The following is a 12,647-nucleotide window of genomic DNA, read 5'->3' as shown; positions in this document are numbered from 1 at the left end:
TTCATAAAGCCTGCCTAAGATGCCACAGCTAACATAGTAATCACATGATTGGGAATCACTTTTGATCTGGTTCCTGGGGCTGCAGGAAATAAAAGACAGCAGGCATGTTTGGAACAACTGTTGATCTGGTTCCTGGAGTTGCCTTGATTGAGAGTCATCAGATGTGCAAAAAGCTGGCTGTTGGCTCTCTAAGGGGGGGAGTTTTTTAATATATGCTCAGCAAAAGGCTGTGGAACATTATTAAGCAAACGGGTGAGAATGGGTTAAAAAATTCAAACTTCCATACAGCAGCAAAGCATATAGCCATTCGTATTACCTTTTGTTGAGACATATGATGTTCAATGAATTCAGCAACACAAGCCCATATAGTTGCAACATCTAAAACATCAACAAAGATATCATTAGAAACACAGGAGGATTACTTCTTCACTTCTTGCTCTATTTTACACATTTATATTTGTATTAAACCATATCTGCAGAAGTGTACTGTTCAGAAGCATATTGCATGTGCATGGAACCATAATTACACTCCAGTATACAAAGACTCAAATATAGGAACACTTTTACCAGAATTCAATATTTTTCACTATAGTGGTCTATTCATTTGATTGGGTTAATAGCTGTGATAATTGTATTTATAATGTTGATAGTAATGCACGGTCTATTGTCCCACTGTTATAAGAAGTAAAAGGTTTCTGGATCTGCTATTACTGTTACTGAACAGGTAGTAAAACTTTAAATAGAGGGAGACTAAGAAAAACAACATTTGCTGTGCCTGGTGACATTGACAACCCGCAGCATCAAAGTTAATAATGATTTATGCCATAGTTCTACTTTAAAAGGGAACTAAGCATAAATTTACAAAAGTAGTGAACAGGAAGGCTCTCAATAGGAGCATTCTATGTCTCATACAATAATACAAACTTATCTGCCTGTTTAAATCTTCTGTAGAATGTAAGCACAAAAGTATGTTTGCTCTGCACTTGTATGATCTTGGTATACCTCGGTGCCCGGAAGGAATGACCTTCCATGCACATGTGCGGTAGTCAATCAAGCCTGGCCATTCAAAAAGGCCAAAGATTCCAATCTGGAAAAGGACTGAGATGTGGACACAGGTGAAGGAACCAGGAGAAGTGAATTTGGATCCCCTTTGTATTGATAGGTACTGATTTTGGAGGAGTGGGTCTGGCTCATAGCTGGCATTGCAAGAGCGTTCAGTAAGGGTTGAGGCCATGGCTCTGTGCAAGCCAAAAAAGTTCCTTCACACCACAATTATCATTATGGAACTGGCTTCGAGCGCAGAAAAACAGTCAGTCTGAAACAGAAATTGGCCAAGGTTGATAGAACACAATTGTGTATGCTTTCTATGCTGTAGCATTACCATTACCCTTCACTAGAATCACCTGCGCTCAATATTTTGGAGGGACCATCTACATAATTGTGGTAATACAGTAGGTAATTGTTAGGTGTTCACAAATCTTTGAAAAAATTGTGTTATATATGTATATAAACAGGCCTTAGAGTGTTTTAGTATATTTTAATACTGCTTTTTAAGTTTGAACTGATGTTTAATATTATTTTATAATTCGCTAACATTATGCATCAATAACTTTTACATCCTAATTGGAATAAAAAATTAGCACTGCAGAATAAATCCTTGTGAATATTGCAACAATCTATCTGATCGCGGAAACTATCAGGAGTTCTGCTTCAATGCTGAATACAGGTAGGCCCCAAGTTAAGGAGTTCCAACATATAGACGACTTCTAGATACGAATGGGGCTTCCCTGCTTGCTCCTGTGCAGGACAGAGGTTTGATGAGGGGGCGGTTTGCATGACTTGCAGAAGAAATCATTTGCTAAACACAGCTGAGGTTGTGGGTGATCCTAAGAGAAGAGCTGAGTTGTAGCATCTTGTAAATCTTTAATGACCAAGACAAACTCTGCAGTGGTTTCTTTTTGCATATCAAAGCAAAGCTTGCTCCAGAAGTTACTGAATGTCTAGGCTCCATATTTTGCTTTGCTTGTGATTAACTCACAGTGAGGATTTTATACAGTAACTGACACCACACTGCCTAATAATATGGTGAGACATACATCTGTCCTAAATGCATTTAATAAAATATTGTACCCGATCCGACTTACATATAAATTCAACTTAAGAACGAACCTACAGTCCCTATCTCGTATGTAATCTCATATGTAAACTCGTATATTTGTGGCAGTTGTCCTTTCACCATTTTGCTGTCAATATTTTGTACTACACATCATGGAACTAAATGGATTAAAACAAGCAAGCAAACTTGGGACTAGAACAGTAACTCTCAGTACATTTTAAACTTTGTCTGTGGACTCTGAGCTTATGTGCAGCAGAAGTTTGGGTTGCCCAAAACCTCCTCCATCTCTCCTTCATGCACTGATCCCAGAAGTGTTTGGCTCTGAGCACTACTAGATTAACCACTTAGGTCACATTACAGAAAAAAGAAAAAAATGGAAACAACAGTCTTGTACTCAGTCTCTAGGGAAGTGTAAGGGAGGTAATAGTTGTCTAATAAAATGTTGTCTCTATTAAGAAAACCTGTCACTGCACAAGGTAAGCAAAGAGCAAAAAAACAATTAATTAAACAAAATAATTTGAAAAATAAACTCTAAAAAATACAAAAATGGATGTTGCGCTTGCTATGTTCTAGGGCCAAAGCTATCCAAAGAGGTTACATTATTATTATTATTATTATTATTATTATTATTAAACAGGATTTATATAGCACCAACATATTACGCAGCACTGTACATAAAATAGGGGCTAGCAGAATATATGCAGTTCACTTAGCAAAAAGTGAATTATTCCCTTTTGAAAGGATATGTCACCTAGCTAAGTAAAAGAGAAGACGTGCTGATCTCAACCATCAAACATGTTCTAAGACATATCCTGGTAAATAGTAAAAAGGTAAATAGCTGATCATTTGCAGAACAGGTCCACTTTGCTTGTGCCTCTGAGAACAATATCAGCATGTCCAACAATGGCAGCTAATGAGGTTAATGAGAAAGTGTTACATTTCTTCCTATTGAATTTTTTACATATACATGGTCTCTTCATTACCAGATAAGATAATATAGTGATTCCTAGAACAATGCTTGTGTGTCTCATGAAGGGGAAGTAGCTTGTACAGTGTAGAGCTACATGGAAAGGCAAAGCATAAAAAAAACATCAATTAAAGTGTAAATAAACCTGATAACCAAAAAAATGAATAGTATAGTACACGAATAGTATTGTAGTGTGCTTGTGTTTTAACTTACATTTGCACCCCTATAAGTATTTATTTAATACTATACTTTATATATCCAGCACTTTTTGGTGCTTGTTGGCTAAGTTTTACCTCCATGGAGAATGGAGTTTAGCCATGGAGGTGCTCACTCCGACATAAAACTACAAAAGGGATGTGATGGTCAGGGTGGTGCAAAGCTGCTCTTTCAGAACAGGCACCAGCTGTTTTCATGCCAGTGTGCCAAGATCTACAGATGACCACAAGTCCGATCTTCCCAACTTCCATGCTGGCCCTTCTCAGTTTCAGGGCCAATCACCATGCTGGTCATGTTTCTGTTTCTAGAGAATGCTATGTTAAAATGAATAAAAATTAACTGCAATACAATCAAATGTATTTCTGAATTGGCATTACTTTACATGTCAGCTGTAGTACAGTGAAGACGACTGTGGGGGGGGGGGCAACTAATCAAACACTTTGAAAGGTATTTTAAACAAAAATGGCAACTGTTAGAGCTACTTTTTCACTAGACACTGATGGAATGGAGACATCTGAATGACTTTTTAAGACATTGGAATATAGGAGAAGGTAGGAGACATGGACCACCAGACAGATGATTTTGATGGCTCCTACATAGTTAGTCAGGTTAATAAAAAAACATAAGTCCATCAAGTTTAACCACTAGGAAAATAAACATATCCCAGATATAAAACCCTATGGACATAGTTGATCCTGTGGAAGGTAAAAAAAAACCCTGGTACAATTTGCTCCAACAGGGGAAAAAAATTCCTTCCTGATTCCATGAGACTATTGGATGTTCCCTGGATCAACAGTCTCTGTTATCTTTACTTAGAAGCTTTATTACTCAGTTACATTCTGTGCTTCTAGAAATCATCCAGCTTTTTCTTAAAGCAATCTATAGTAGTTGCTGAAACTACTTCCTGAGGGAGCCGATTCCACATTTTCACAGACCGATCAGAAGGGGAATAATCTTTCAGAATCTTTTTTTTCTAGATTTTCCTCCTTTAAAATTGGGTGCGTCTTATATGCCGGAGCGTCTTATACGCCGAAAAATACGGTAGATATATATATCGCCCTTTAGATCTGGTAACTTTAACACTGATAAAACATGCTGAAAGCAGACAGGTAAGATGTTGCTTCTCTTCTAACTGTCCATTCACAAGCCTGGGGCCTTTTACTCATTTGCAGCAGAGAAAAATTAGGTTTTCTTCCCTGTCAGACCAGGGTGTACTGTGTGTAGAGCTTTGTGAATATTGGGAATTTAATGGACAGAAATAGAAATCACTTGAAAGGTAATACACTTTTATATATATATTTATCTATTAGCCAGGAATTTATCTTTAACCAAAGAGCCAGAACAGCAGAAGTTTCTTTTAGACATGTTGTCCCTGGTTGAAACCTTGTAGCAAGCTATACAGAATGATTGGAATCAAGGAGAAGTCTTCACTCTGTTTGCAGATTTAAGCTTTACTGTATATATTAGGATTTGCACAGTGGCTTTTTTCTCAACACAGGAGATACAACAAAAAAAATTGTAAAACAAAGCCAACAACTGCCATATGCCTAATGTCCTTATACTTTACTTTACATTACAAAAAAAGAAACTTAGATATTTGTTAAATGTCTTATCTACAATTTTAATAATGTAAGAAAGTTTATACAAAGCCATTACAACTACCACCTTAAGGCGTTATTATTGGCTCATAGTTGGCTCAGTGGTTAGCACTATGGTGTTTGCAGCCCTAGGTCCCTGTTCGAATCTCGGCTGGTTCAAATCTGCTGCAGGTACTATGGATTCCTCCCACATTCCAAAAAACTTGCAGTTAGGCTAATAGGCTTTTCCCCAAAAATTGACCTTAAACTGTATTAGAGATTAACACACACATAAAGACCTTAACATATGACTATTGTAGGGACATTAGATTGTGAGCTCCTTTGAGGCACTGTTAGTGACATGACATGGACTTTGTAAAGTGCTGCATAATATGTTGGCGCTATATAAATACTGGATGATAATAATATTATTTAGTGTTCTCCCCGGACACTTTTAGCTAGGCACACCACCCAGCACTTTTCAGTAACCACCCGGCTGTTTTATGGGGGTTACTAAATAATTGGATCACAATACAGGGGCGCTGGGCATAATACAAACATGATGGAAAAATTGGACATACTAAGAAAGTTGGCATTTTAAAGTTGGAACAAGGTATAAGGGGGGGCAGTAGAAAGCTGAGAGAGTTATAGGGGTTACTAAATTCCTATGGCACAAACAACTGGGAACACTAAATGTGTCTTGTGCTACCCTACCCACTTTTCTACCACCTGCATACAGCTCAATTCTGGGAGAACACTGATATAATTATTATTATTATCTCTTTATCATTGCTTAGCAATTCCACCATGATTGTTTGTATCCAAAGTTTGAAAGTGGAAAAATAAAAAGACGCAGAATGGATATATCATGTTCGCTTCAACTATAGCATACTGTATAAAGAAAAGCGTTGTACTGCAGATACAATTATCTCCAGGTAACAGGATATAAATGAGTCTGAATGGGAAGCCAATTAACAAAAGACTTAGAAAAGGGCAACCTGGGAAAACGGCAAATATCCCTGACAGACCTGAAAATCCAGAACAAATAATATATAAGTGTAAATGTGTACACATATTGGTGCAGTACACAGGAGGGACAAATAATATGTAAGTGTATATTTAATATTATTAGCCAGTATTTATGTATCGTCGACATATTATGCAGCACTGTACAAAGTCCATAGTCATGTCTCTAGCTATTCCTCAAAGGGGCTCACGATGTCCCTACCAAAGTCATATGTTTTTAATACAGTCTGTTTGGGGCAATTTGGGGGAAAAGCCAATTAACCTAACTGCATGTTTTTGGAATGTGGGAGGAAACCCACACAAGCACGGGGTGAACATGCAAACTTCATGCAGATAGTGAACTGTCCGAGATTTGAACCTGGGACCTAGCGCTGCAAAATCCAGAGTGCTAACCACAAAGTCATCATGCTGCCCGTATTGGTATATCAGTGCAATACACAGGAGGAACAAATAATATATGTGTACACCTATCAGTGCAGGACACATGAACTAATACATTTCCTTACTGAATATTTAAGGGCCACTTCTACTAAATACATAAGAGCCACTCTACCCAAAAGTAATATTTTATTTATGGGCCAGCATCTGGCTTCTTGGATACTCAAGATCTCCCTGCACTGCTCCTATCAACCTGGAGATTTGTTGATGGAGGAGAACATAGATAATAAATAATACATTAAAATATAGGAAGGTAAAAAAAGGAGGTATGGGTATACCAAAAAAATGGAAACATATAAAGCATAGGGATGTACTTTATAAATGAGGGTATTGCAACACCCTTTAAAATTGATGGAAAAGGGACAGCTTAGTTATGTGACCCGCCACAGCCATGTGACCTGCCTCTCCTCCAATCACAGAGCATAAAGAGATAGCACGCTGTAGGATTCTGCACACTGTGAGCTTTAGTTTATGAATCCTGCATCACATGCAGATCGCATTGCAGAGTTCAGTGAAAGAGATTATAAAATCTCATCTATAAATAGGGGGCTCGGAGACTGGGAACCCCTCAATATGGCCACACCAGGTACAGAGACAGGGAATAAAATCAAAGCTGCCTCCACCAGAGTAACAAAATGTTGGCAAGTTACTTTTTGGGTTGGCTGTCCCTTAAACTATGAATTTGATTTGTACACTTACCATCTTCGGTGAGTTTGGGGAGTGTTGGAAATAGATTTCTGCTGGCGTCCTGCAAAAAGTCCAACATTTTCTAGTCCTACAAGAAAGAATTTATGATAAAGTTAAAACATAACTACAATACACAGGTGGTAATGGTAGAAGTTCACCCATCACTATAAACCACCTAAAAATGCTCTCCTCTACTGACCACCTATACATCTATATAACCAATAGGGTCATTTCACTCACCACCAATCAAAGAATTCTATTCCGAACCACCGGTGACAGGGGGCGTGACTATAACCATGAATAAAACAGAGGAACTTTCCAAAGGAATCTATCATTTTGTCACATTTCATCACTCATTGGGGTGAATAGTAATTATTTCCATTAGCAATCAGTTCCCTGAGACCTCAGATTTATATTAAGGGTTCCTCTATGTTAAAAAGTCCCAGTTCTCTGTGTAGACCACAGAACCCATTTAAAGAAGAGGGGTCCAAAATGTCCTAAAACAAGAATTTCGGCTCTACGAGGACAACACTACCCCATCACAGATACAGGACACTAACTGAGTGTTGTCACCATGAAACAGGAAGTTTATTACTGGATCACTAAGTAAATCTTAAGGAAACATATCCAATGACCTGTTATTTAAATTCTTCACATTGTTCTTGGCTTTAGATACACTTTAATCACATCCTGACTGGTCCATTCATTCATTTCAGGAAGGAGGAGAGGCGGAAACAATTTGTATGTGAAACAATGAAACAATATGATGATTGGTATCCATAGTTATAGACCAATATCGTAGCTAAAAAGTCAGCAAACAGTTACTCTATTTAAGCGAATGGAGCTTCTGATCACCGATTTAAGACATTACAGTATGGCAACCAATCACAGATACCAAAAAAAAAACTGATTGCCGTATTATAAATCTGACGCTATAAAAGCAAGGATTGGAAAAGGAGGCAAGGAAATTGCGGTCTGGTACCTGTGCTAAGGTGACAACGCTGCAGTGTTATCCTTTAGAGAATATTCAGGATTTGGACTACACGCGGCCAGATCAGTATGCCGGCATATTCTATCAAGGTTCCTGGGAGCTTCTTTGCATTAGAAGCTGCATTAAATCAGATAGATCCGCATCATTTCCTGGGTGGTGGACGTTCAGCATTATCTAGCCCTTTCCTTTCCCCAGCCTGTCTAATCTCCAATGCCTCGGATCTTGTTTCTGTTTATAAGCTAATATTATTATTACACAGTATTTATATAGCGCCATCATATTACGCAGAGCTGTATAAAGTCCATAGTCATGTCAGTAACTGTCCCTCAAAGGGGTTCACAATCTAATGCATGTTTTTTGGATGTTGAAGGACACCGGAGTACCCAGAGGAAAGCCAAGCAGACACGGAGAGAACCTGCAAATTCCATGCAGATAGTGTCCTAGTAGAGATTGGAACCTGGGACCCAGCACTGCAAAGGCCAGAGCATTGTACAGATAATAGGAGGAATATTCAAGGAGTGGGATTTTGACAACAAATGGGTTGCGATGGGTTATTCTTCACTTAAAGCTGACTTAAACTCAACTTTTTTTAATTTACATTATATATATATATATATATATATATATATAAAAAGTAAAAATGTAATTGATTTTCTTTTTTTTTTTTAAATACAACACCCTTTTTTTTTTTAAAAATTGTGCAGCACTTCCGCGGCCATCAAGAATGAATGGGAGCACAGAGCCTCCATTGCATACTTACGTCATGCATCCCGGGAGGCTCTTGGCTGCTCCTTCTGTGCCTGAGATCGGGAAGGGGTATTTTTTCCACTATGGGGATAAAGATGTCGATCTCACCCAAACCTCTTTTTTCCCCCCTTTACAATGGGCTAAACTTAAATAAACTTTAGGAAGTTAAAGTGTACCTAAATGAACAAAATAATTTTCACCTTACATTAAAGGATAGACAACCCTTTTATGTTAGGTAAAAATTGAGTTTGTTTTTTTTTTAAAAAAAAAAGGGTGCAGCACCGCCCCCCAATTCTCGATCGTCTAGGCGATTGAGAATGAGTGGGAGAACAGAGCCTCTCGGGATACCTAAGTCACGCATCCTGGGATGCCCTTGGGTGCTCCTTCTTTCGTCAAAAGGCCAAAAAATTGCCGATCTTACGCATGCGCAGTGAAAATTACGTCACCCGATCTCGTGCCTGGGTTTGGGTGATGTGGGTAGAAGAACCAGGAAAAAGAGGAGAAGATGGCGGCACCCAGACCGCCGTCCCGAAGACAGATGCCGGGACGACGCGGGACCCAATGCAAGACATCCCCGGAGCGATCGACTGCTCTGCGGGATTGAAAGTAAGTGTAGTTTTTTTGGGGGGACTTTTGAGTTTAGTTCCTCTTTAAGTCGTAACGACACAGCCAATCAAGACAGCCAAAGATCGTCTACATGAAGAAAAGGAGAAGGGAGAGAAGATAGGTGAGTATCACGGGTTTACATCCGCTTTACGTGCCAAAATGGAATGTTCTTCAATGATAGCGGAATGACCGAGCGCTGCACAGACTCAGCTGTTCTACAAAGATAAAAATGACAACAGAGAATTACAAAATTCTGGATTGTCACCAGAACAGGAATAGAGGGGAAATCTGCCAAGGGGACACCTGTTACCATGACAACTAATCTCTGGAGAGATATCCCCTCACTTCCAGTGAGGGCTATACACTGGATGATATAAAACATGATAGAATTAATAAATTGATTGCAAATCTATCAGAAAGATTGGACATTCCCAATCAATTGTAAACATTAAATAATTTTCTGGTATTTGTTTGATTAATGCTGCTCCCCATCTACCCCTCCCCAGGTCTGACAACCAATGGCGGGAGGAATGATCCCTTTTTTTGGTGGCCTAAGAAGGGGGAGGGGGTTAGGTGAGACTTTGTTAGGGCTGGTTGTTTGTTGCCGGGTGGTAACCAGGTAAGTGGTCGATATCTCGGGGCAGTATTGATCATTTACCCCATTGTGCAGCAAACTTATCAGTTTACGTCCAGCATAAAGGACAGGAAGTGAAGGGAAATCTCTTTAATAAGATACAAATACCAAAAAAAATACAAGCCACCTATAATAAAATATTTCATTTACAGAGTGAGGGAAGATTGTTTTTAACCCAAAATTAGTGAAAAATAAAATTAATAACCTAATGAACTGCTAATAGAACAAATACTGCCCAATTCATAAACTTATCATAAAGAATGATAAAACAATAAAATAATGACTGAAAGCACTCTATATATCACATATCATGTCCATACAGTCCAATGCCAATGTATCCCTCAGGTTTAAATAAAGTTATCAAACTTTGAATTAAGTTTTTTTTTTTTTAGAAAAAGTTATTGACAAACATACGAACACTCATTCACTCCAACTTCGCTCACAGATACATTTTCTTGTAAATAAGTTTCCAAAGCCCGGTTATCCCCCTCTCAGAGCTCTCACCCGCCTGGTGACCCGGATTCGGGCAGCGCAGGGATGTCTTTGCCTTGTCTCGGGGGCGCGCCGGTCACTAGGACGCGCGAACAGAGCGGAGGGTTGCTAGGCGTGACGTCACAGCGCAGTCCCGCATGTTCATATATGATATGTAGAGGGGGCTCCGGTCATTCCTTTGTTAGGGTAGGTACACATGTGCAATAATTGTCATTAGAAAACGAACGATCATTGATTATTCACTATTATTTCGAACGAATAATTATATTTGAATGAATGTATCGCTTCAGCATGTACAGAATTGTGCGCGATATGATCGTTTAATTATAATCCACCAATAATGTACACACACTAGATACGCTGGTTTGAACGATGCAGGAAGTGACGTGTACAGGAGAAAGTGTATCACAGAACAATCCACGATCACTGAACGACCGTACACACAATAATTAGCGAACGATCGTCGCCCAATCAGATTCACTGGGTTGGTCATTAGTTTCCAGCGACATTCCTCGTTCATCGGCATCGTTCATTGGCAAGCTCTGCTTGCCCCTTATCTTTGTTTTAAAGTAGCCAAACAGTTATTCTACTGAATACAAGCATGCAGACAGTAGGAGAAAGCAGAGAGGTGACCCCCATCACCATGCTGCTTGTCCTTACACTATTCATTCAGAATTATAACAGCCTGGGCTCAGAGGAATGTGGGCTGATGGATGCTTGCCTTTAAACTAAGGACATATAGTGGCAGAAAATAAGTACTGCAGTGGAAATCTCTTGATTGAAAGTGACTTTAAAGCGTACCTAAACTCAACATTTTCACTTTACATAAAAGGGTAGACAGCCCTTATATGTAAAGGGAAAATGTTATTTATTTTTTTAAGTGTAAAAAAAAGGGTGCAGCACCTCCCCTTCCAGTCTTGAGCTGACTGAGGCTCTGGGTGCTCCCGATCGTGGCAGGCTCTGGGTGCTCCTTCTGTGCATGCACTAATCTCGGACATGCACAGAAGGGGCATTTTTTTCTATTCTATATTCACCTGCGCAGTCCGAGATCAGGGGACATGCCAAGAAGACCGAGGAAGAAGAAAGAAGACTGAAGATGGCAGTGCCCGGCGCAAGGAATTCCAGGATGACACGGGACCGCATATGTAAGAAACAGAGGCTGCCTTGGCTCTCAATCTGAAAATACAAATTGCTTGTTTGTAATGCTAACCTCATGACTTCATCATGGAACCCCTGGTTAAAGCAGAACAAAAGTTATGCATCAGTGGGGAGCTTTTGTTGTAATCAGCAATCATTCTGTGTATGGTTACCAGTTACGGCACACACTTACCTTTTCTCCAGAATCCAGGTCCAGGATCTGTCACTGCTGTATCCCTCCTAGCTGCCATCTTCACCACCCACACTTCTGGGTCCACCAGGGTGGAGTGGTTTATCTGGACTATTATTGTGGTTTGGTCCTTTCCCAAAGTAGAGTTTGGTGTAATCACTCTTAGTATTTGTAGAATGCAGTATGCTGGTTGGCTCCATCAGGGTTTTGCTTTATCCCAAACTGTCCATTCTGAATTCCAATGTCTCCCCCATCAGAGTTGTGAAGATTGTGGTTCCCCAGGAGTTCTCCATGGAGGAAGTCTGACCAATGAAGAATTGTCCTTCTTTCTCATATCGTATTATGATGTGATGGCACTGAAGAGACAATGACAACTAGTGACATTGAGTGGCTCTTCCATCAGAGAGTCAACAGCAAAGGACCATTGAGAGGAAAGGATCTGCAGAGTCAGGTGAGATGGAAAACCTCAACTCAGGAAAGTTGCCTTGAGCTGTGTGCACATACCGGTGGTAATTGGCTTAAAGATGATTTCTTTCTTCTATTTCCCTCATTTTGATGCTCTAAGTGTGCTGACTTACATGGTGGGATGGTGTCCGGTCTACAGCAGGGAGGAATATGGGGAACCTTTTCAGTAGTTAGCACTTCCAGCAACTCCTGTTGGGAGGAAATTAGGCTGGAATAGAACTCTACCTACCAGAATAAATCTCTTCCCAACAAAATAGAACTGTAGCCACTAGAACTGAACTGTATCAGACAAAATGGAACTCTACTAATCAAAATGGAGCTCTACCTACCAGAATGGAACTCTACCAATCAAAATGGA

The 12,647-nt window shown here is 39.6% G+C and overlaps 1 protein-coding gene across 1 annotated transcript in view; it reads right to left on the bottom strand.

The window, feature by feature from the left end:
• CCDC81 (coiled-coil domain containing 81) overlaps window positions 1-10,627 on the bottom strand; it is a 33,965-nt gene extending 23,338 nt beyond the window's left edge. Inside the window, exons 1-3 of the mRNA XM_072402349.1 lie at window positions 10,510-10,627; window positions 7,040-7,115; window positions 317-378 (exon numbers count right to left, since the gene is read on the bottom strand). Of these exons, the coding sequence (XP_072258450.1) occupies window positions 317-378; window positions 7,040-7,106 (129 nt within the window). The 5' untranslated portion in view covers window positions 7,107-7,115; window positions 10,510-10,627. The remainder of the gene's footprint in view (window positions 1-316; window positions 379-7,039; window positions 7,116-10,509) is intronic.
• Window positions 10,628-12,647: the final 2,020 nt, after the last annotated feature.

Source organism: Pyxicephalus adspersus, chromosome 1 (assembly GCF_032062135.1).
Source record: "Pyxicephalus adspersus chromosome 1, UCB_Pads_2.0, whole genome shotgun sequence".
Classification (NCBI taxonomy): Eukaryota; Metazoa; Chordata; class Amphibia; order Anura; family Pyxicephalidae; genus Pyxicephalus; species Pyxicephalus adspersus.
This window is presented reverse-complemented; position numbering and strand designations above follow the sequence as displayed.